The sequence below is a fragment of the Phascolarctos cinereus genome, unplaced genomic scaffold (assembly GCF_003287225.1).
Source record: "Phascolarctos cinereus isolate Bilbo 61053 unplaced genomic scaffold, phaCin_HiC Scaffold_2;HRSCAF=192, whole genome shotgun sequence".
NCBI lineage: Eukaryota > Metazoa > Chordata > Mammalia > Diprotodontia > Phascolarctidae > Phascolarctos > Phascolarctos cinereus.
In genome coordinates this window covers 214228833-214250762 of record NW_027555625.1, presented here as the reverse complement: position 1 = coordinate 214250762, position 21930 = coordinate 214228833, and the positions used below count along the sequence as shown (strand labels likewise).

The 21930-nt window shown below is 35.6% G+C and overlaps 1 protein-coding gene across 2 annotated transcripts in view; it reads left to right on the top strand.

Annotated features, from left to right (window-relative positions):
- SLC30A6 (solute carrier family 30 member 6) overlaps positions 1-21930 on the top strand; it is a 40354-nt gene that overhangs the window by 6011 nt on the left and 12413 nt on the right. For both annotated transcript variants that reach the window (XM_020972356.2, XM_020972358.2), the window contains exons 3-8: positions 5152-5236; positions 5903-5945; positions 11508-11573; positions 16983-17063; positions 19687-19722; positions 21165-21259. In XM_020972356.2, coding sequence (XP_020828015.1) covers positions 5152-5236; positions 5903-5945; positions 11508-11573; positions 16983-17063; positions 19687-19722; positions 21165-21259 — 406 coding nt within the window. The remainder of the gene's footprint in view (positions 1-5151; positions 5237-5902; positions 5946-11507; positions 11574-16982; positions 17064-19686; positions 19723-21164; positions 21260-21930) is intronic.

Genomic DNA, 21930 nt, shown 5'->3' with positions numbered 1-21930 from the left:
AGTATTTTATTTTTTCTCCAGTTACATGTAAACAATTTTTAACACTCGTTTTTAAAACTTTGAATTCCAGCTTCTCTCCCTTCCTCCCTCTCCACCCACCCCCTTCTTAAGAAAGCAAGTAATTTGATATAGGTTATGCATGTGTAGTCACGCAAAACACTTCCATAATAGTCATGTTGTGAAAGACTAACTGTATTTCCCTCCATCCCATCGTGCCCCCCAATTATTCTCTTCTCTGCTTTTCACCCTGTTCCTCCTCAAAAGTGTTTGCTTCTGATTACCCCTTCCCCCTTCGATCACCCCCCTCTTCTCTTATCCTCTTGCCCCTTACTTTCTTATAGGGTAAAATAGATTTCTATACCCAATTGAGTGTGTATGTTATTCCCTTTTTAAGCCAATTCTGAAGAGAGTAAGATTCACTTATTCCTCTCACCTTCCCCTCCACTGTAAAAGCTTTTTCTTGCTTTTATGTGAGATAATCTGCCTTATTCTACCTCTCCCTTTCTCTTTCTCCCAGTACATTCCTCTGTCATTCTTAATTTTATTTTTTAGATATTATCTCTTCATGCTCAACTCACACCTGTGCCTTTTGTCTACATATACTCCTTCTAGCTACCCTAATAATGAGAAAAGTCTCATGAGTTACAAATACCATCTTTCCATGTAGAAATGTAAATAGTTTAACTTTAATAAGTCCCATATGATTTCTCTTTACTGTTTACCTTTTCATGCTTCTCTTGAGTCTTGTATTTAAAAGTAAAATTTTCTATTTAGCTCTGGTCTTTTCTCAAGTATGCATTTAAATTCCTGTATCTCATTGAGTGTCTTCATGGATTAAACTCAGTTTTACTGGGTAGGTGATTCTTGGTTTTAATCCTAGCTCCTTTGACCTCTGGAATATCATATTCCAAGCCCTCTGATCCCTAAATTTTGTGCTATCCTGATTGTGATTCCACAGTATTTGAATTGTTTCTCTCTTGCTGCTCGCAATATTTTCTCCTTGACGTGGAAACTCTGGAATTTTACTAAAATATTCCTAGGAGTTTTCCTTTGGGGATCTCTTTCAGGAGGTGATTGGTGGATTCTTTCAATTCCTATTTTGCCCTCTGGTTCTAAAACATCAGGGCAGTTTTCCTTGATAATTTCTTTCTTTTTTAAAAAATTTATTATTTTTAGTTTTCAGCATTCACTTCCACAAGATTTTGAGTTTCAGATTTTCTCCCCATCTCGTCCCTCCCCCCACCCCAAGATGGCATGTATTCTGAATACCCCTTCCCCTAATCTGCCCTCCCTTTTGTCTCTTTCTACCTTCTCTTCTCTCCTTCCCTTTCTGTTTTCCTGTAGGGCAGGATGGATTTCTATACCGCATTTCCTATATTTCTTATTTCCCAGTTGCATGTGAAAATAATTTTTTAAACATGTGTTTTTAAAACTTTAGGTTCCAAATTTTCTCACTTCCTCCCTCCCCACCCACCCTCATTGAAAAGGCAAGCAACTCCATATAGGTTATACATGTGTAGTCATGTAAAACACTTCCATAGTAGTCATGTTGTGAAACACTAACTCTATTTCACTTAGTCCTACCCTGCCCTCCCATTTATTCTGTTCTTTCTTTTGACCCTGTCCCTCCTCAAAAGTATTTGCTTCTGATTACCTCCTCCTCCAATCTGCCCTCCCCTCTGTCATCTCCCTGCTCTCATGTCCCCCTTTCCCCCTATTTTCCTCTAGGATAAGATAGATTTCCATACCCAATTGAGTGTGTGTTATTCCCTCCTTACGCCAATTCCTATGAGAATAAGATTCACTCATTCCCTCTCACCTTCCCCCATTTCCCCTCCACTATAAAAGCTTTTTTTGTCTGTTTTATGTGGGATAATTCACCCCATTCTACCTCTACCTTTCTCCTCCCAGCATAATCCTCTCTCACCCCTTAATTTTATTCTCCAGATATCACCCCTTCATCTTCAACTCACCCTGTGCCCTCTGTGTGTGTGTGTGTGTGTGTGTGTGTGTGTATTTATATATATACACATACATATAATTTTTACCCTCCAACTACCCTAATACTGACAAAGGTCTTATGAGTTACAAATATCATCTTTCCATGAAGAAATGTAAATAGTTCAACCTCAATAAGTCTCTTATGATTTCTCTTTCCTGTTTACCTCTTCATGTTTCAGTTGAGTCTTTTATTTGAAAGTCAGAATTTTTATTCAGCTCTGGTCTTTTCATCAAGAATGCTTGAAAGCTCCCTGTTTCACTGAATGACCATTTTTCCCCCTGAAGTATTATACTCAGTTTTGCTGGGTAGGTGATTCTTGGTTGTAATTCTGTCTCCTTTGCCCTCCAGAATATTATATTCCATGCCCTCCAATCCCTTAATGTAGAAAGTGCTAAATCTTGTGTTATCCTGATTGTGTTTCCACAATACTTGAATTGTTTCTTTCTGGCTGCTTGCAGTATTTTCTCCTTGACCTGGCAACTCTGGAATTTGGCTACAATAATCCTAGAAGTTTTCCTTTGGGGATCTCTTTCAGGAGGTGATCGGTGGATTCTTTCAATTTCTATTTTGCCCTCTGGGTCTAAAATATCAGGGCAGTTTTCTTGATAATTTCTTGAAAGATGATGTCTAGGCTCTTTTTTTGATCATGGCTTTCAGGTAGTCCAGTAATTTTTAAATTCTCTCTCCTGGATCTGTTTTCCTGGTCAGTTGTTTTCCCAGTGAGATATTTCACATTGTCTCTTATTTTTTCATTCTTTTGGTTTTGTTTTATAATTTCTTGATTTCTCATAGAATCGTTAGCTTCCATTTGCTTCATTCTAATTTTTAAGGAATTATTTTCTTCAGTGAGCTTTTGGACCTCCTTTTCCATTTGGCCAATTCTGCTTTTTAAGACATTCTTTTCCTCATTGGCTTTTTGAACCTCTTTTACCATTTGGGTTAGGCTATTTTTTAAGGTGTTATTTTCTTCATTATTTTTTTGGGTCTCCTTTAGCAAGCTTTTGACTCTTTTTTTCATGATTTTCTTGCATCACTCTCATTTCTCTTCCCAAATTTTCCTCTGCTTCTCTTACTTGCTTTTCAAAATCCTTTTAGAGCTCTTCCATGCCCTGAAACCAATTCATATTTTTCTTGGAGGCTTTGACTTTGTTGTCTTCTTCTGGTTTTATGTTCTGATCTTCCTTGTCACCAAGGTAAGTTTCTGTAGTCAGAGGCTTTTTTTGTTTGCTCAGTTCCCCAACCTATTGCTTGACTTGCTGTCAGTGTGGAGGTCAGACTCTCCCAAGCTTCAGGGGTTTTGTCTAGCTGTTTTCAGAGATACTTCTAGAGACCTGTAATTTTTCAGTTCTTCCAAGGTGGTGTGATCAAGGGTGAGGTGTTTACTCCTTTCCTGGCCTGTGCTCTGGTCTGTGATTGACCACAAGCACTGTTTTCTGCCCTGGAACTGAGGTCACAAGCTCTGCCATTCTAGTGCTATTCCTCATCCCAGGACTGCCACTCAGGACTGGGACCCAGATCCAAGTATGGACAAAACAACAGAGCCCTACCTCATTGCTAGCAAAGGTACCCCTCTAATCTCCTTCTGACCAGTTGTTTGATCCTCATACCCTCTATGGGCTAAGAGCACTAGAAGCAGCTGCTGCCGCTACTGATTCAGTCACTCCCAAGATCTGCTCCTAGTTTGCTGGGGCTAGGGCTGGGACCGAACTGAGCTCCTCTCTCACCCAGGTCTGACCGACCTTTCCTACTGACCTTCTAAGTTGTCTTTGGCATTTGTGGCCTGAGAAATCTGGAAACTGCTACTACTGCCCGATTCAGTCCCCTATTTTAACCCCCTGCTCTTGGTTTGCTGGGGCCTGGTCTGTGCTGGCGTGACCTGCACTGGACTGTGCTGCTCTCTCAGCCTGGTGCAACAGACCTTTACTATTGATCTTTCAGATAGTCCTGGGCTGGAAATTTGTTTCACTCTTGTCTTTTTGTGGGTTCTGCTGCTCTAGAATTTGTTTAGAGTCATTTTTAAAGGTATTTGGAGGAGTTTGGGGGAGAGGTCAGGAAATACATTTTTTAAAAGTCAGAAAATGCAGGCAATTTTCCACACATGGACTTGGCCAACTCCACAAAGAAGTAGGCCAGGGGTGTCTTCTCAAATCTCTTGAGTCCAGACTTTGTTCTTTGTAATTTTGCAATGTTCACTTTTGATTATTTTGTGGTTCCTTCCATTTACATTAGTATGGTCATTGTGTCTATTGTTTTCTTGCCTCTACTTACTTCACTCCACATCAGATCTAGCAGATATTTCTATACTTCTCTGTATTCATCATATTCACTGTTTCTTATGGCACACTCATGTTCTATTATGTTCTTGCACCACAATTTCTTTAGCCCTTCCCTGTTTGATGGGCATCGAAGTTGTTTCCAGTTCTTCACTGCTACAAAAAATAAGCGCTGCTATAAATATTTTGGTGGATGTAAGACCTTTCTTTTTTTATCCCTGACCTTTTTGAGGTTTAAACCTATTAGTGGAATGTCAGGATCAATGGATGTGAATATTTTAGTCACTTTATTTGTGTATCTGCTTTCCAGAATGGTTGTATTGACTCATAGCTCTACCAAAAATGCACGGGGTGCCTATCTTCCTACAGCCTTTCCAACGTTGACTATTCCCATGTGTTGTTGTCTTTGCTAATTTGTAGCATATGAGATGAAACCTCAGGATTATTTTGATTTGCATTTCTCTTATTAGTGATTTTCAGCCTTCATTCAAATAGTTGAAATTTATTTTATTTTTTAAAAGAAAAGTAAGTTGTGCATAATAGAGATTGGCAGTTTCACATACAGTTCTTTTTTCTGTTTTGCTGTATGCATGAAAATACTCATTTGGTTTTTGTTAAGTTCAGAATTTTAAAAATAAAGTCAAAATTTTTTTCTTTCTAAAAGCATCCTAACCATAAAAGAATACTAACTGTCTTGCATATCATAGGAGTATTTCTGTTTAAAATAGCTAGCACACAGATTTATAAATTTAGTAAGATGGCAAAGAAAAAGGATATACCACTCTATTATATTTCTGGTAAAGTAATGCAGTCCTTTTGATTCAAAGGTTTTTTTGTTTTGTTTTTTACAAATAAGCACAAATTTTTCGTTCACAGTCCTGGAAGATCTTACTTTTTGGGGCTATAAACTTACTGTGTACTGGATTCCTGCTCATGTGGTGCAGTTCTACTAACAGTATAGGTATGTTACAGTTTTTACTTATAGAGAGTTTTATTAATTCCATTTAGTTTTCTGATTTTAAATAAAAATATGCCTTGTTTTATATTCCAGGTATATTCTAGAAATGTGTATAAATTTAATTTTTGTGAATTAAATAACATTTTCAGTGTACTTTGGGGATATAATATTTAAAGGAAGCTTGATAAATATCTCCTTTTTAAAGCTAAAAAAAGTTTTGAAAATGTCATTAATCCTTTTTTTTAAATGTTCAGTTTTTAGATGTATTTTCTCAAAGCAGAGAATACTTGTAATATTTTATACCATTGATCTATTATTCTTATAGCATGTTTTTCTCTGACTTCTAGTACCAGTTTCCACAGATATATAGGAAAGCTGTGTCATCTAAACAAAGTAAAATAGATCTTTAGTAATTACTTAGTTAATTTAAAACAATTAGTCTTTTCAGTTTAAATGTATGAATAAAGCCTAATTCTTTTTTCCTGTCTACTTTAAACCAAATAATTACATAATTGCCAGAAATAAGTATTGATAGCTGGAGGGTGATGACCTGAATAATAAGAAAAATTGTGATGACTTGTCAATCGAATGTTCTCAAGCTAGTTAATTCTTAACAATCATTCCAATAACATTTCTTCTCTCTCCTTCCTCCCCCCTTTTTTTTAACAGCTTTAACTGCCTATACATATCTGACAATCTTTGATCTTTTCAGGTAAGTTTTTAAAAATAAACTTCTTACTGCTCACACAGAATTACTTCTTTTCATTAAAAGACAGAAGAGATGTTTCCTTTTTAGAAAAAGAAAATGGCTTTTGAAGTATAATCAGTTGAATGAAACGATCTAGAAATTCTGCTGCTATGCATGTGCCCCCAAGGAGGTCATTAATAAAAAGAAAGGCTTCATTTACACCAAAATATTTATAGCAGCACTTTTTTAATTAGTAAAGAATTATGGGGGGCAGTACATGCTTATTGTTTGAGGAATGGCTTAACAAGTTGTGGTGCATGAATATGATGGAATATTACTGTGCTGTAAGAAATAAATATTATAAATACAGAGGATCATGAGAAGATTCATATAACTTAGGTAAAGTGAAGTAAGCACAATCAGCAGAACAAAATACACAATGATTACAACTATATAAATGGAAAGAACAACAACCCAGTAAAAACTGATTGCTGTGAGATTATAATGACCATGCTTAGCCCCAAAAACAACTTATAAGAAGTCACTTCCTTCCCTTTTTTGCAGAGGCAGGTGACTATGGATAGGGAACACTGAAGATGTCAGGTTTTTTAAGTGTGTTGGTTACGTAATTTTGCTGAAAACATGTTTTTTTCTCTTTTTTACTCTTTGATATAAGGAATGGCCCTGGGAGGAGAAATTAGATAACATAAAAACAAAAGCTATCAAATAAAAAGGTATTATTAAAAAGAAAGGTAATCTTCTGGGTGAAATAATCTTAGTTATGAAAGTTAAATAGGAAGAAATAAGATTTTTAACTTGCAAAAGAGTTTTTCAAAATTCTTTAAAAACCTCTACCATAATGTATTTCTAAGATAGAAGAGTTAACTTTTAAATTCAGCAAATTTAGTAAATATTTGTCAGGTACTTACCAACTGCAAAGCACAGTATTAGGTGTTTGTGAGGGCATGAGATATAAAATTTTTTAAATTTTAAAAGATCCCAGCTCTTAACAGTTTTGCAGTTTAGTAGGGGAGAGAGAAATACATCCAAACTTGAACTGAAAGCATATTAAATTATCTGAAACCATTAGGGAAAATAAAATATAAGTATGGCTTAAATGAACAGAAGGAGTAACTATGATGCCCTAAAAATTTAGTATTGTGCTTGAAAAAAATGGAATGGCAATCAACATAAGACAGCTCATTAAAGAAAGTGTAACTTTTTTTTTTTCAGTGAGGCAGTTGGGGTTAAGTGACTTGCCCAGAGTCACACAGCTAGTGAGTGTTTTATGTCTGAGTCCAAATTTGAACTCGGGTCCTCCTGACTCCAGGGCCAGTGGTCTATCCACTGTGCCACCTAGCTGCCCCAAGAAAGTATAACTTAACTTATGCTGATCTAAAGGGATAGTATCAGATCTCCAATAAACAAATGGATAGTAGTTTTAAATAGGTCATTTATAAAAGAGGAATCACAAATAGTAAATAAACATTTGGAAAAATGTTCAGTCTCACTAATAATAAATAATTATAGCAATAAATAAATTATTAAGGAAATTAAAACAATGCTGAGATTTTAATTTTCATCTCTTAAATAATAAAATATAAAAATCCAGTATTGGTGGGGCTCTGCTGAAATATGGATACATTTATACCCTCATGTGTTCTTTTTGAAAACAGGCAGTAAGAAATGAATCATAAAACTAGCCTTATCCTTTAATTTAGTAATCTCAGTATTGGAAATATTCATCAGTGATTTCACTGATGTAAGTATTCTGTCTTCTGACATAAGAGTTCAACACTTCCACAATGTAGAACATGATATTCATGAATTTTGGTGACTGGGATTCTGGCTTTGAGATTCAGGAGTATATATTAGAGAAATAAATTTTTAATAAAAATCACTTATTATTTTGAACTCAATATTTACAGCAATTGTCAGTTAATCAGCAGCTGAAATTGGGCAAATATACAATCACAACCCTGAAATTTTATTTGTGTCTTAATCATAGCAACATAATATGCCATACATTCAAGAAATTATTGCTGTCATCACCTTCATTAATTTTTAAGATCTCTCTCTCAGAAAGCCAGTCATTTATCCATTCAGCAAAAGAAAAAAAAACTGTTCAAAGCTACCACATCTGCCTGATATATGCAGTATTATACAACCAAAGGCACTCCTTCCTCCCGTCTGCAGCCCCCCACAAGGAGGGGAGGTGCGTTTTCTCAACACTTTTCCAGGGCTAGGCTTGGTTGGTTTCACTTTTATAAATTTCTTTGCATTTATAGTGTTTGTATTGTTTTCCAAGTTCTGCTTATTTCTCTTTGTCAGTTCCATGCTTCTCTGAATTCTTCATATAAGTTTCTTATGACTCAGTAATATTCCATAACATTTTATTATATCCACATATCACAATTTGCTTAGTCATTTCCCAGTTACTCGTCATCTATTTTGTTTCTCATTCTTTGCTAGAAAAAAAACAAAAAGTGCTATTATTAATTTTTTTTATACATAGGAAAAGTCATCCTTCCTTTGGTTATTTGACCTACTTTGTATATTTGCCTAGCAGTGGGTATTTTGGATCAAAGGTATGGGTAGATCAGTCATTTCTTTTTTGCATAGTTCAAAATTATTTTCAAGAATTACTGGACTAATTCATAGCTCCACCAATAGTTTGCTAGTGTCCCTGACTTCCTGCCAACTTTTGGACAACAACATTGATTATTTCTATTTTTTATCAGTTTTGATAATTTGCTGGCATCAAGGTGAAATCTTAGTTGCTTTATTTGCATTTTCTTAGTGATTTGGAGCATTTCTTTTAAGTAATTGTAAAGAGTTTGGACTTCTTTTTTTGAGAATTGTTTGATCGTATCCTTTAATCAGTTAACCCTCGGCCCTTGACTTTTTGTGTGTGTGTGTGAGGCAGTTAGGGTTAATTGACTTGCCTAGAGTCACACAGCTAGTAAGTGTTATGTGTCTGAGGCTGGATTTGAACTCAGGTCCACCTGACTCCATGGTCATTGACTCTTGGTTTTACATGTTTGTGTTAATTTTCTATCTGTTTTGACTACCAGACTTTTATCAGAGATATTTGAAACAAAGATAGTTTAACAAAATAAAATCCAAAAAAATGTTTCTTTCACCGTCCTCTGATTTTGTCAGTAGTTCATTACTAATAATTTAGTTGAAAAGAAAAAAAGACTAATTTTTATAAAGTTGTAGGCATGCTCTTTATGATAGTGAAAAAAATGAAGAAAACCAAAATTCCCCACATTGAGAAAATGGTTATACTGACTTTGGTACATAATGCAATGAAATATTATGTTGCCATAAGGCATGACAAAAACAAAGCTTATACAGAAATATGGAAATATCTATATTGCAAGGTAAAAAAAAAAACAGGGTTGTTGTACTCATGCTAAATATAGCTATATAACACTCCAAATAAATTATTCACACTGTCCCTAAAATTTACAAAAATGTACCCAATTTGAAAACACATACCTTAGTAGTGAATATGTAGCTGTAGAAATTCACCTACCTGACCACAGCTTAAGAGAACCGTTAAGAATCCTTCAAAAACAACCGCATGATCAACATATGTTGGAGGAAGGTCAGTAGTAATTCGGGCAGCTAGGTGGTACAGTAGATACAGCACTGGGTTGAGATCAGGAAGACTTATCTTCCTGAGTTCAAATCTAGCCTCAGACACTTAACTAGTTGTGTGATCCTGGGCAAGTCACTACGAATCTTGTTTGCCTCAGTTCCTCATCTGTAAAATGAGCTAGAGAAGTAAATAGCAAACCACTCCAGTATCTTTGCCGGGGGAACCCCAGATGGCGTCCTGAAGAATTGGATTGTTAAATTCCTTTTGCTGAATAGAGCTGATTAGAATAAATAAAACAGTTCTCACCAAAAAAAAAAAAGCAATTCTCAACCAAAAACAAATTTTGGCCAAACTACATATTGCTATTCAATGCAAAAGCATCATTAAAGGAACTAGTATATTTTTCTTACCATTTAAAATATTATCATTTTACCTTTGAAAATAATATTTATTCCGTTTGCTTCCATTGATATCTTTTCTGACCTAACATGGTAGTTGATTCACATTAGTTTCTGGTTGACTGAAGGAGTCTGATTATTTTGATGGTGATTAAAAATTGTTGCGTATCCTGTTGATGAAGAAGCTATAATTTTTTACTGGTCCCCAAACTCCAAGTCTGTTATGTTTCTACAATGTCTGATGTCACAAAGTGATTGATTATTTACTGCATACTCTCCACAGGAATTTGTTACCAAAATCTCCAGTATACTAGAGCAAAACATTGTTTTTCTCATTGTCCCAAGATCAGTAGCAAATTCCTTGACAAGCTGCAGTCTCCTTGGGGGTGCCACTTTCAAATAAATCATATAAACAAAAATCCTCTTTTGATGTCCATAGCCTTTCATTACCTCCCCTGCCCCCTTTTACTTTTCTTACATTTTATTCTGAGATCCAGGGACATTGGCCTCCTGGCCATTCCTCCAATAAGACATCTCCCAGCTCTGGGAATTTTCACTGGCTGTCTTCCAGGCCTGGAATTTTCCCCCTCATCTCTATCTCTTGGCTCCCTTCAAGTTTCAGCTAAAATCTCACCTTCTACAGGAAGCCTTTCCTAATCCATCTTAAGTATAGTGACTTGCCTCTGTTGATCAGCTCCAGTTTATTCTGTGTGTCCCGTGTTTGTACCTAATTGTTTGCATGTTGTCTCCCACTTTAGACTGTGAGTTCCATGAGAGCAGAAACTGTTTTTTACTTTTCTTTGTATCCCCAGCGCTTAGCACAGTGCCTGACACATAACTGGTGCTTAATAAATGTTTATTGACTTTCTGGGACATAAACTTAATTAACATGGACCTCCACAGGGCTAAGACTCCCATTCTGTCAGGCCTGGTCACTCAAAGAAAATTTTCACCAGGAATTTGGTTGAAGGATAAAAATTAGACTTTGGAGCTGGGGACAAAAGACAACAAAATGAGTATAGCCTGTCTGAGGTAAATGGCCTAGGGCTTGTTGATGGCACTCTGCTATTCAAGGGATAGAAAAATTATGCATGCATTACATTCCCCTTGCCAAATGAAAGAAGTATCCGTGTTCTAACTTTTAAGAATTGTTTTCATTATTTACTTAACATTACTTATGTAAGTAAAAGATACTATTTTATGTTATTTTTCCTTACCTTAATATTATATATGTCATTTATGAGATAAAATGTGGTTTAATTAAAAAACTGAGTAAAGGATTTAAACATCACTTCCATCTAAATGACTCTGTAAAATGTTGTAATCTTATGGAAATCATCTGCTTAGTTTCTCTATAACTTGCCAATAGTTTTTATTCGGTGCTTGAAAGTTATTCAGCAAAGATCTGAGCACACATTCAAAATAAAATAGTTAATAATCCTGTTAGAAGTGCTTATTAGTAATTTACTATGGGCAGTCACAGAAACTTGTTAATTCTGAAAGCTGAGCTTTTTAAAATGTAGATCTTTAGCTTGAAATAGCTAACTTCTAATTAAATATATTTTCATTTTTTTAATTCAGTTTAGTGACATGTCTGATAAGCTACTGGGTAATGGTGAGGAAACCAAGCCCAGTCTACTCATTTGGGTAAGTTTGAATAATGTCTTTCTGCTAAGTGGTTAGTTATAAAATAGATGGATATAATAAGCAGTATAAAAAGCTGGTCAGATTCTTGAAAATAAATGTTATAAACTTAGAGGACTAGTGAAAAAATAAGGAGGAAAATACCTTTTGATGAAGATAATAGAATGATTTTTTTCTAGGAACTTGAAATTATAAAAAGTAAATTATATGGAAAAGAAGGAAATCTATATCTTGCCCCTGGACTTTTTGCCATTCCTCAAACAAGATACTCCATCTCTCAGCTCCAGGCATTTTCACTGGCACTCATGCCTGTAATGTTCTCCTTCCTCATCTATACCTTCTAGCTTCCTTGGCTTCCTTCAGGTCCATGCTAAAAGCCAACCTTCTACAAAAAGCCTTTCCCAATCCCTCCTACTTCTGTTTCCTTCTCTCTGTTAATTATTTTCTATATCTCTTGTATAAAGCTTATTTGTACATAGTTATTTGCATGTTATCTCCCCATTAGATTGTGAACTCCTCAAGGGTAGGGACTGTCTTTTGCCTTTCTTTATATCCTCACTGCTTAGCGTAGCTCCTGGCACACTGTAAATAAATAATAAGCTTAACAAATGCTTATTGACTCACTGTTGTCATTGGACAAAAGATAGTGTATCTTTTAGTAATGGAAAACACAAAGGACCTTCACATGAGAGTTGTCATTCCAGATGGTGTGATAAATGTCTTTTGGAGTTAATACAATAAAGTATAGCTAGATTCTTGGAATAGCAATTGTGTAATAGCAATGAATTCGTACAGAAGTAGACTTTAATCTACTAGCTGTAATATAGGTTTCTACTTTAACAAACTGAGCTTGAAATAACTTAAACTTGAGGAAGAAGAGAATTATATTCTCATAAAACAGTGACACATGCCTTGGCAAAGAAAGAATATACTTTATTCAGAACAAGCATCTAACGGGAAGAACAGTAGAATGGCATTATCTATAATGAAGATATCTGTGTTGAAATCTACAAAACTGAGTAGAAACATGGTAGAGAACATTGGAGTAATGACTTTTTTTTAAAGAGCAATAGAAGCAATATTGTTACAGAAGTATACTGTGGACTACCAAACTAGATAGTAGATGTATACAATGAATGCTTCCCTTGTACTAATTACAGATCTGACATAGAAGTTGTGATAGTCATGCAGAATTTCAAGCATCTGGACATCTGCTAGAAGTTTAATTCTGCCAAAAATAAAACATTGGCAATATTTTCCTTTTGCTAGTTGAATTTTAGCTTTTCAGAAGGTAGAGGAGGCCATCAGAGGGACTTGCACTTTTTTTTTCTGACCAGAGGGTAAATCAATACTTATATAGCACTTACTATGTACTAGGCACTATGCAAAGCACTTTACAAATATTATCTCATTTGATCCTTGAAATAACCCTAGGAGGTAGGTGTTATTATTATCCTCATTTTACAGATGAGGAAACTGAGGCAAACAGAGATTACTTGAATTGCCTGGGGCCACACAGCTAATAAGTCGCAAGGAATAGGAAGACCAATAGATGGATAAGCAGATCCCTCTTCTCCCCCTAACCCCCCATCAGAGTTGACAGGAAAAGTTAAGGATGCATTGACTTCTTGAAGTTGATGTTGCTTTATAGTTCAGATTAGCAATGAAATGCACATCAGATAGTGTGGTGAGTGTAGAGTATAGTAGTGTAAATCTCCAGGGAAGGAATGAGAATTCACAAACAGAAATTCAGTGGTCCATTCTGTACCAATTTCTCACCCTTGTTTTTATCTCTTGATTTTCCTGGAAGGGTGAGAGATTCTTTTTTTTTGGTGAGGAATATGAGGCAATTGGGGTTAAATGACTTGCCCAGAGTCACACAGCTAGTGAGTGTTATGTGTCTGAGGCTGGATGTAAACTCAGGTCTTCCTGACTCCAGGGCTGGTGCTTTACCTAGCTGCCCCTATGGGTGGGAGATTGTAACAGGTTCTTTGGCCTTGATTTTGGGTTAGGCAAGGTATGATGTATGTCTGTTTCACAAATGGACTCTGCTCTCTCCCCTCTTTCCATAAAGTAGGAAGGATTGTGTTGCAAATGCCCAGAAAAGGGATTGTCTGTACAGAATTCTGATATTTCTTGATGGAACTAGAATAGCTTTGGCTCACTTAAAACCCAAAGAGGTTGTCATCTGTAATAGTGCCGAGATGTCCCTTTTTATTCCCATCTTTAGTGGAATAAGTTTGATGCCTTAGGAGCGTGGATTATAGATTTAGAGTTGGAGAGGCTCTCAAAAGTCATCTGTCTAGTCCATCCCCAGGTAAATGAGGCCCAGGGAGATCATGACTCGTCCAGGGTAATACAAGTTGTAAGTGGCAGAGCTGAGATCAGAAGCCAGGTCCTCTGGATCCAAATTCAGCTTTGTTTTCACTGTACCATTTCTGCCCCTAGGATCTCTTATCATCTCTAATTTCCTGGAATTTTCCCACAATGGCTTTCCTCCTAAATCCAACCCTTGGCCATTCACTTGCAAGACCAGATTCCTCAGTGACTACCTTTCTCTGGTCCTTTCTGTGTGTTCTCTACATATTAGCATCACTCTTGTCTGCTGTCCCCTTTCTCAAGACCAGAACTAACTACTCAATACTTACTGGGTTTCTGCCTTACTCATTAAAGACTAAAAAAAGAACAGTCATGGTTAAGAAACAAATAAAATTCATGACATGAAAGGATTAAGAGAAAACTTAACTTACTTTAAGTGAGTTCAGATGAAATGACATCCTAGAATGTGAAAAAAAATTTGCAGGTATGATTTCAGAGCCATTCTCAGTAATCTTTGAGAAACCGGAGAATAAGAGAGGTGCTGTAAGATCAGACAGGTACAAATTTTCAGAATGGGGGGAAAATAGATTCTGGAGAGTATAAATGTGATTCTGGGTGTGATAAAGACATGATTCTAGAAACTACAGATCAACTAAAGATATGTTGCTGATGCCCAGCACAGTTGTAAAACATTTTATGTATTGTGACTTTTAAAAAGAGTGCTACAATTACTAGTAGACAACTTGGGTTTAGTTAAGGAGAAAGCATGCCATAATAATCATTTCCCCCTTTTTTGATAGGATCATTAAACTGGTAGTTAAGAGAAGGCCATAGACGTAATATATCATGATTTTAGTAAAAGAATTGAATCTCATTATAGCTTTGAGGATAAGATGATGAAACATGAAGGAAATAATATTACATTTAATGTAAATTCACAGTTGGTTGAACAGACTAGTCAAAGAGTATTGACTTATGATTTCATGGTCTACCTGTATGGAAATCTCTAATGTTCCTGTGATAGGGCTTTATCCTGTTGTATATTTTTCTCATTTCTTTTTTTTTTTTAATTTGGGCTAGGCAGTGGGGGTAAGTGACTTGCCCAGGGTCACACAGCTAGTAAGTGTTACGTGTCTGAGGCTGGATTTGAACTCAGGACCTCCTGAATCCAGGGCTAGTGCTCTATCCACTGCACCACCTAGCTACTCCCCTGTTGTACATTTTTATCAGTAACTTGGACAAAGATATGGAAGGTACACATTTTTCAAGTGACACAAAGATAAGATAGATAGTTGATATAGTAGATGAAAGGATCAAGATTCAAAATTATCTTGACAGATTGGAACACTTAACTGAAACCAGCAAGATGACATTTAATGCAGTAGAATGTAAAATCCTGCATTTAGATTACCGCATGAAGTATTGAACTTCTTGTCAGGGCAAGTATTTAAGCAGAAACTGGAGACCCATTTGACAAGAATGTTTTAGAAGGGATTTCTATATTAGGTGAGGTAAGGTAGATCACCTTTAAGGTCCCTTTTACCTGTAATATTATGTGATTGTAAAGTCTGAATTGCTGAGAGCAATTCAACTCAGAAATATCCTTTTTTTAAAAAAAATTTATTTTTACTTTCAGTTCTAAATTCTCTTTCTTATCCCCCTGTCCCATGCATTGAGAAGGCAAGAAATATAATACCCATTATACATATGAAATTGTACAAAACATGTTTCTGCATTAACTATGTTCTGGGAGACAAGTAAGAAAAATAAAGAGAAAAATATATGCTTCATTCTACACTCTGAGTCTATCAGTTCTCTGGAGATGGATAGCATTTTTCACCATGAAGTCTTTTGGAATTGTTATGGATCATTGTGTTGATCAGAGTAGCTAAGTCTTTCACAGCTGACTATCTTTACTCTATTGCTGTTATTCTGTACATTATTCTTCTGGTTCTGCTCACTTTTTTTGGTATCAGTTCATATAAGTCTTCCCACATTTTTCTGAATCCATCCCCTTCAGCGTTTCTGATAGCGCAGTAGTATTCCAACACATGCATGTACTATAGCTTGTTCAGGCATTACCCAATTGATGGGCATCCCCTCTTTCCAGTTCTTTGACACTACAGAAAGAGCTGCTATAAATAGTTTTCTACATTTGGGTTCTTTTGCTTTTTCTTTCATCTCTTTGGGGTGTAGACTTAGTAGCAGTATTGCTTAGTTAAAAGTATATATAGTTTTGTAGCCCTTTTGAAATCATTCTAAATTGTTCTCCAGAATTGTTGGACTAGTTCATAGCTCCACCAATAGCGCATTATTGTACCTGTTTTCTCACATCCTCTTCAGCATTTGTCGTTTTTCTCTTCTGTTAAAATTTTGTAACATCAACAAAGAATACCATTATTCCTCAAAAGAACTAGACTACCATTAGTCTTACAAAAGCACTGTCATCCTCAAACAACTAGACTTCAAACGCTTGTGTCCTGCCCAGCTTTAAACTGAGCAGGACTATGCAGAGAGGACCATAGTGTTGGAAGAAACCAGAATACTCTTGTTAAATATTGTGTGTTGCCTATATAGTGTCTCTAAAAGCTGTCTGACATTCTGTACCTCTGATCTTCCTTAATTTACTGGGGTTCTAGTCTCTAGTTTGAAAAATGCCAACTTAGAGAAAATAATAGTTTGAATTTGAAAGTGCATTTTTATATCTGTTTTGATTTTATTTGTTTAGGCTTAAACACTGACTTGGAATCAGGAAACCTGGGTGCAAAACCTGCTTCATACACTTACTAGCTGTGTTACCCTGAATGAGTCATCTAACCACTATTTCTTCACCTGTAAAATGAAGTGATTGGTCTTAGATATATAAATGCCAAAAATAAAGTTTTAAAAGAGAAGAGGATAACTATTTTAATTCATATTATATGCAGAATCCAGAAGATGATAAGATAAATATTTACCCTATTGAAAAGAGTTGTTTTTTTCTTGTATTTTTTATTGTTTCTCATTTCTGTAGAAAGTCTTTTAGAGATGCAGAATGTGGTATTATATTTAACGTTTGAAATGGAAGTAATAAGCATAATTTTCTGATTTTAGATTTGAAAGATTAGAAGTCTTGGCAGTATTTGCTTCCACAGTTCTGGCACAGTTGGGAGCTCTCTTTATATTAAAAGAAAGGTAAGTATATTCTATGAAAGTTTAATTCTGATTTCTAATACCTTTTTGAGGTATAGTTCTACTTATGCCATCCTTTTAGAGTAGAGGCAGTGGTTACTTGTTAGCTCTTTATATTTGCAGTAATGTCACTATTGACTTAGTAGGTATGGTGGTACATTGTATATCCATAAGAGCATCATCTCCATAAGAGATGGTGGGAGAAGGGAATTGTGAGTTAATGAAGTATAAAGTTAGTTAGAGAGGAAGGATACTAATGTGTAGAAGTTGGTGCTTGAATTGAGTCTTGAAGGAAGTTAAGGATTTTGAGGCAGGAGTGAGGAGGGAGTACATTCCAGGCATCAAGGATGTCCACCACAATGGTACTAAGACAGGAGATGGAGTGCCATGTGTAGAAGGACAGTTTGGCTGGACTGTGAAGTGATGGAATTGGGGGTAATGTATAATGAGGCTGAAAAAAAAATGGGACCAAATTATGTAAGTCTTTAAAACAGAAAAGTTTGTGGTTTATCCTAGCAGTAATAGAGAATTACTAGAGTTTATTGTGTAAAGGAATGACCTGGTCAGATATGTGCTTAATGAGACTCACTTTGGCAGCAGTGAGGAAGGTGGATTGTAATGGAGAAAGACTTGGGACAGAAAAGAATTAGCTGGTTATTGTAGTAGTGCAGGCAAGATGTGATGAGGGCCTGAACCAAGCTGGTACCTTTGTTAATAATGAAAAGGACATGATGTAAGAGATGTTACGGAAATAGAAATGGCAGCATTTGGAAACAGATTGCATATGTGGGTGAGAGAGAGTGAAAAATCTAGGTTAGCTCTGTAGCTATGAACCTGGAAGGCTGGAAGAATAATGGCACCCTCAACAGAAATAGGGGCATTTAAAGGAAAGATAATGAGTTCCACTCTGGACATGTTGAATTTATGATCTCTACAGGGCATTCTGTTTGAAATGTATAATAGGCAATATGTATCTGGAACTTAAACTAAGGGATATGATTAGTAAAGAACTACATCTGTATCTATCTATGCATACACACATAAACACATATGTATACACACATATGTGTAGATATACACATACATGTGGATCGGTGAGTCATTTTCATAGAGAAGATAATTAATCATATGAAAGCTGATGAGATCTCAGAGAGCATATGTAGAGAGAAGAGGGCTGAGGACAAGGCCTTGGGAAAATACCCATAGTTAGGGGCCTATGGAAAGTGAACCTGCAAAGGACCCTAAGAGGAGTGGTTAGACAAATAGGAGAATCAAGATACAGTGGTGTTATGAAAACCTGAACTTCAGAGGTTAAGAAATATAAGGACTGAGAAAAGGGCATCAGATTTGGCAATGAAGGTCATTGGTTACTTAAAGCAGTTTTAATTGAGTGCTTTACATATATTATTTCATTTGAACCTTTCTAATCTTATTCACATTGCTTTCCCTCATTCAGTATATGTTTCAGGTAAATTGAGCTACTGTTAACTGTTCTCTCACTCCTTTTCATCTTCTGCCTTAAGGAATTAGCTCAAACTTTGCCTAAAATGTACTTCCTATATCTACATCTGTTGAAATCTTTCTCTTCCTTCAAGGCTTACCTTAGATGCCACTTCCTCCATGAAGCCTATCTTGATTTCTTAGCAGAAGATGATCTCTCCTTCCAACTGAGAACACTTTATATTTCTCCTTTTTCCCCATCATATTCTATTTCAAATTATACTTCAGTAGATTTTAAACTCCATGAGGGTGGGGACTGTATTATTTTTCATTTCTCTGTCCTTAGTACCTAGCATAGTCCATTCCTTTCACATATCACACAATCATAGCATTTCAGAGCTGGAATGGACATCAGCTGTCTAATGGCTACACAAGAGGGATCCCCACACTAACTGACAAGTGATCATCCTTCCTCTGCCACAAGACCCACTGACTCTCCAGTCAGGTCATCCCCCTCTTAGAGGACTCTCATTGTGAGACGTGAAGCCTAAATTGGCCTCTTTGCTACTTTCATCCATCACTCATTGTTTAAGTTTACATGCTCCTCCACTAAAGCCTTACACTGATATCTCATTGTATCTTAGAGATGACCATGGGCTATCAAAGGTCAAGATTATACACTTTAAAAATTCTTAATGAGCTGGAAAGTCTTTCAATTTGACCCCAGTGATGGACTGTATGTCTGATATCCAGAAACAGCCTAGGTTTGGAGAGGCTTGTCACCAGATTGGCCATATCAACTCTCAAAGAACTTTTGCTTAGTCAGAGCAGTTGTGGTCTTCATTAGTTGGAGAAAAGCATCCACAATGATGAAATCAGAAGTTATTGGTATATTTCATGGTATAAAAATCAGATAATCAAGTTTACTAAGCCTAGGCCAAATCCATTTCTTGGTTATTTAGAAGTCATCGGTAGAGGCCTTTAGGAGCAAATGAATCTGTGGATTAATTAGTTTCTCTGTTCTGTCCCTATTCTTCATTACTACCAATATTCAAAAGTTAACTTTTATTGTGAGAGTTGGGGTAATTTTATTTTATTAGGTTTGGATAGGTCAAGCAAAATAATTTTTCTCTTGTAATAATTTATAGAATTTATTTAACAAAATCTATATAATTCCTTTCTCTAGCGTGGAACGTTTCTTGGAGCAGCCTGAGATACATACGTAAGATTATATTTTAATGTGTCATTTTTCATTTATTTACTTTTCATTTCAGTGTTTAATAAATATCCTTTAATAGATAGCAATTGCTTTTTCTTCTGCCGAAGTTAAACATTTGTAAGTATGCTTTTTCAAAGTGCTTCAAAGACAATATCCCAAAAGTAATTTTGCTCACTGGGCTGCCCCAGTGTTTTCTTCCTCAGCTTCATTTAGTTTCCTAGTCAGTGCCCTGAGAAGTTTGCAAGCAGTCCAAGATTGTACTTCCTAGAATAGCACCATAAGCATCACTCCTTCATCCTTTCATTGTGTGTGTGTGTGTGTGTTGTTTAAATATACATACATACATTACAAATACATATACATGCATATATAAAAATATATATAAAACATATACATAAAACATTAAAATTATTATTGTAAATTACAAAATAATTGGCATGAAGATTGTCCATGTCTACACCAAACTAAAAAATATGACTTGTTCTGTATATTTACAGGGGGAACATTTATACAATTTGACTTTAAAAATGGATCTTTATAAAATACCATGAATGCTGAATATTCTTTTTCTCTATTACTTGACAGGCAGTGTGCAGTAGTAGATTAAATACTTGAACTTGTGTTCAGATCTTTTCTCTAACAATTACTAATTGTATAGCCAAAGGCAAGTCTCTTAACATCTGAGCCTCAGTTAATTCATCTGTAAAACAGGGATGACAGACAACGAGGTGGTGCAGTAGATAGAGCACAAAGTCTGGAGTCAGGAAGACCTGAGTTCGAATGTAACTTTAGACCTTATTCATTATGTGATCATGGGCAAGTCACTTAACCAAATTTGCCTTAGTTTCCTCATCTGTAAAATAAGTTGTAGAAGAAAATGGCAAACCAATGCAGTATCCTTGCCAAGAAAATCCCGAATGGTGTCATGAAGACTTGGGCACAACTGAAACGAGTAAACAGCAAAGTAGGGATGGTAATAGTACCCGTAGCTCCTATTTTACAGGATTGTTGTGAGGCTCAAATGAGATACTGTGTGTAAAGTACTTTTCAAAGTGCTTTATAAATGTCAGCTATTATTTTTATTAGTATTCAGGGTGAACAGGAGGATATGGTCCAATAACTAGGACATCTGAGAGGGTTCTAAAAACCAAGTTCATTCAGAATGCATGCCATTTTGAGGGAGGGGGAGGGATGAGATGGGGAGAAAATTTGAAACTCAAAATATTGTGGAAGTGAATGTTGCAAACTAAAAATAAATAAATAAATCAAAAAGAAGTTCAGATTCTGATTTTGACTCTTGAGTCATTGAAAGACAGCAAAAAAACAAACCACTTTATCTCTCCATCTTTCTGTTTCTCCATCTTAAGGGTAGAGATAATGATATGTACCATGTGAAATATCATTTGTTATTAAAGGAAAATAAACATGAATTTTTTTTCCTTTAGGGGACGATTATTAGTTGGTACTTTTGTGGCTCTGACATTCAACTTGTTTACAATGCTTTCTGTTAGGAATAAACCTTTCGCTTATGTCTCTGAAGGTATGTTTTTCATTTGCCATAATAAGTAAGAAAATTCATTTTTTAAAAATGAGCTCTTCTTACCTTTATTGACTGCTCAATCTCCCTTGTAAAATGATATGTTTTTCTAATAGAAAACATGGCATAGTGGAAAGAGAGTTGTCCTTGGAATCAAGAGGATCAGATTCAAGTCTTTGATACATACTAGCTTTGTGACCCTTGGCAAGTCTTTTAACTTCTCAGGACTCACGCAGCTTTCTGAGAGTATAAATTGCAGAAAATATGTTAAACTAAGTTGATAGAGGAATTTTCCTCACTGTGACCTCCCTACACAAATGAAATGACAGCTCCAAGCCAAAGATTTTTTTTTCTTTCTGATACCTTCATTATATCTAAAATATTAATCACATACATCAAATATAAAAATGTGTTCTGAAGAGAAGAAAGGTAAAGAGCAATGATTCTTAAAATTTTTTGTAGCAATTTTAAAGCTCAAAATACAAAAAAATGTTAACTCAGATCTCAATAATTCGGTTATACAGTAGGCTGAAGTATATTAATACCATCTATAAAGGAAAAAAAGGCTTTGCTAAGCAAATTTCTAAGTAAACAGTCCTATAAAGGGAATGTTTAACTTTAAAAGAACCGTATTTTGAGGCATTCTAAAGTTTGTCTTTAAATGAAATAATTGA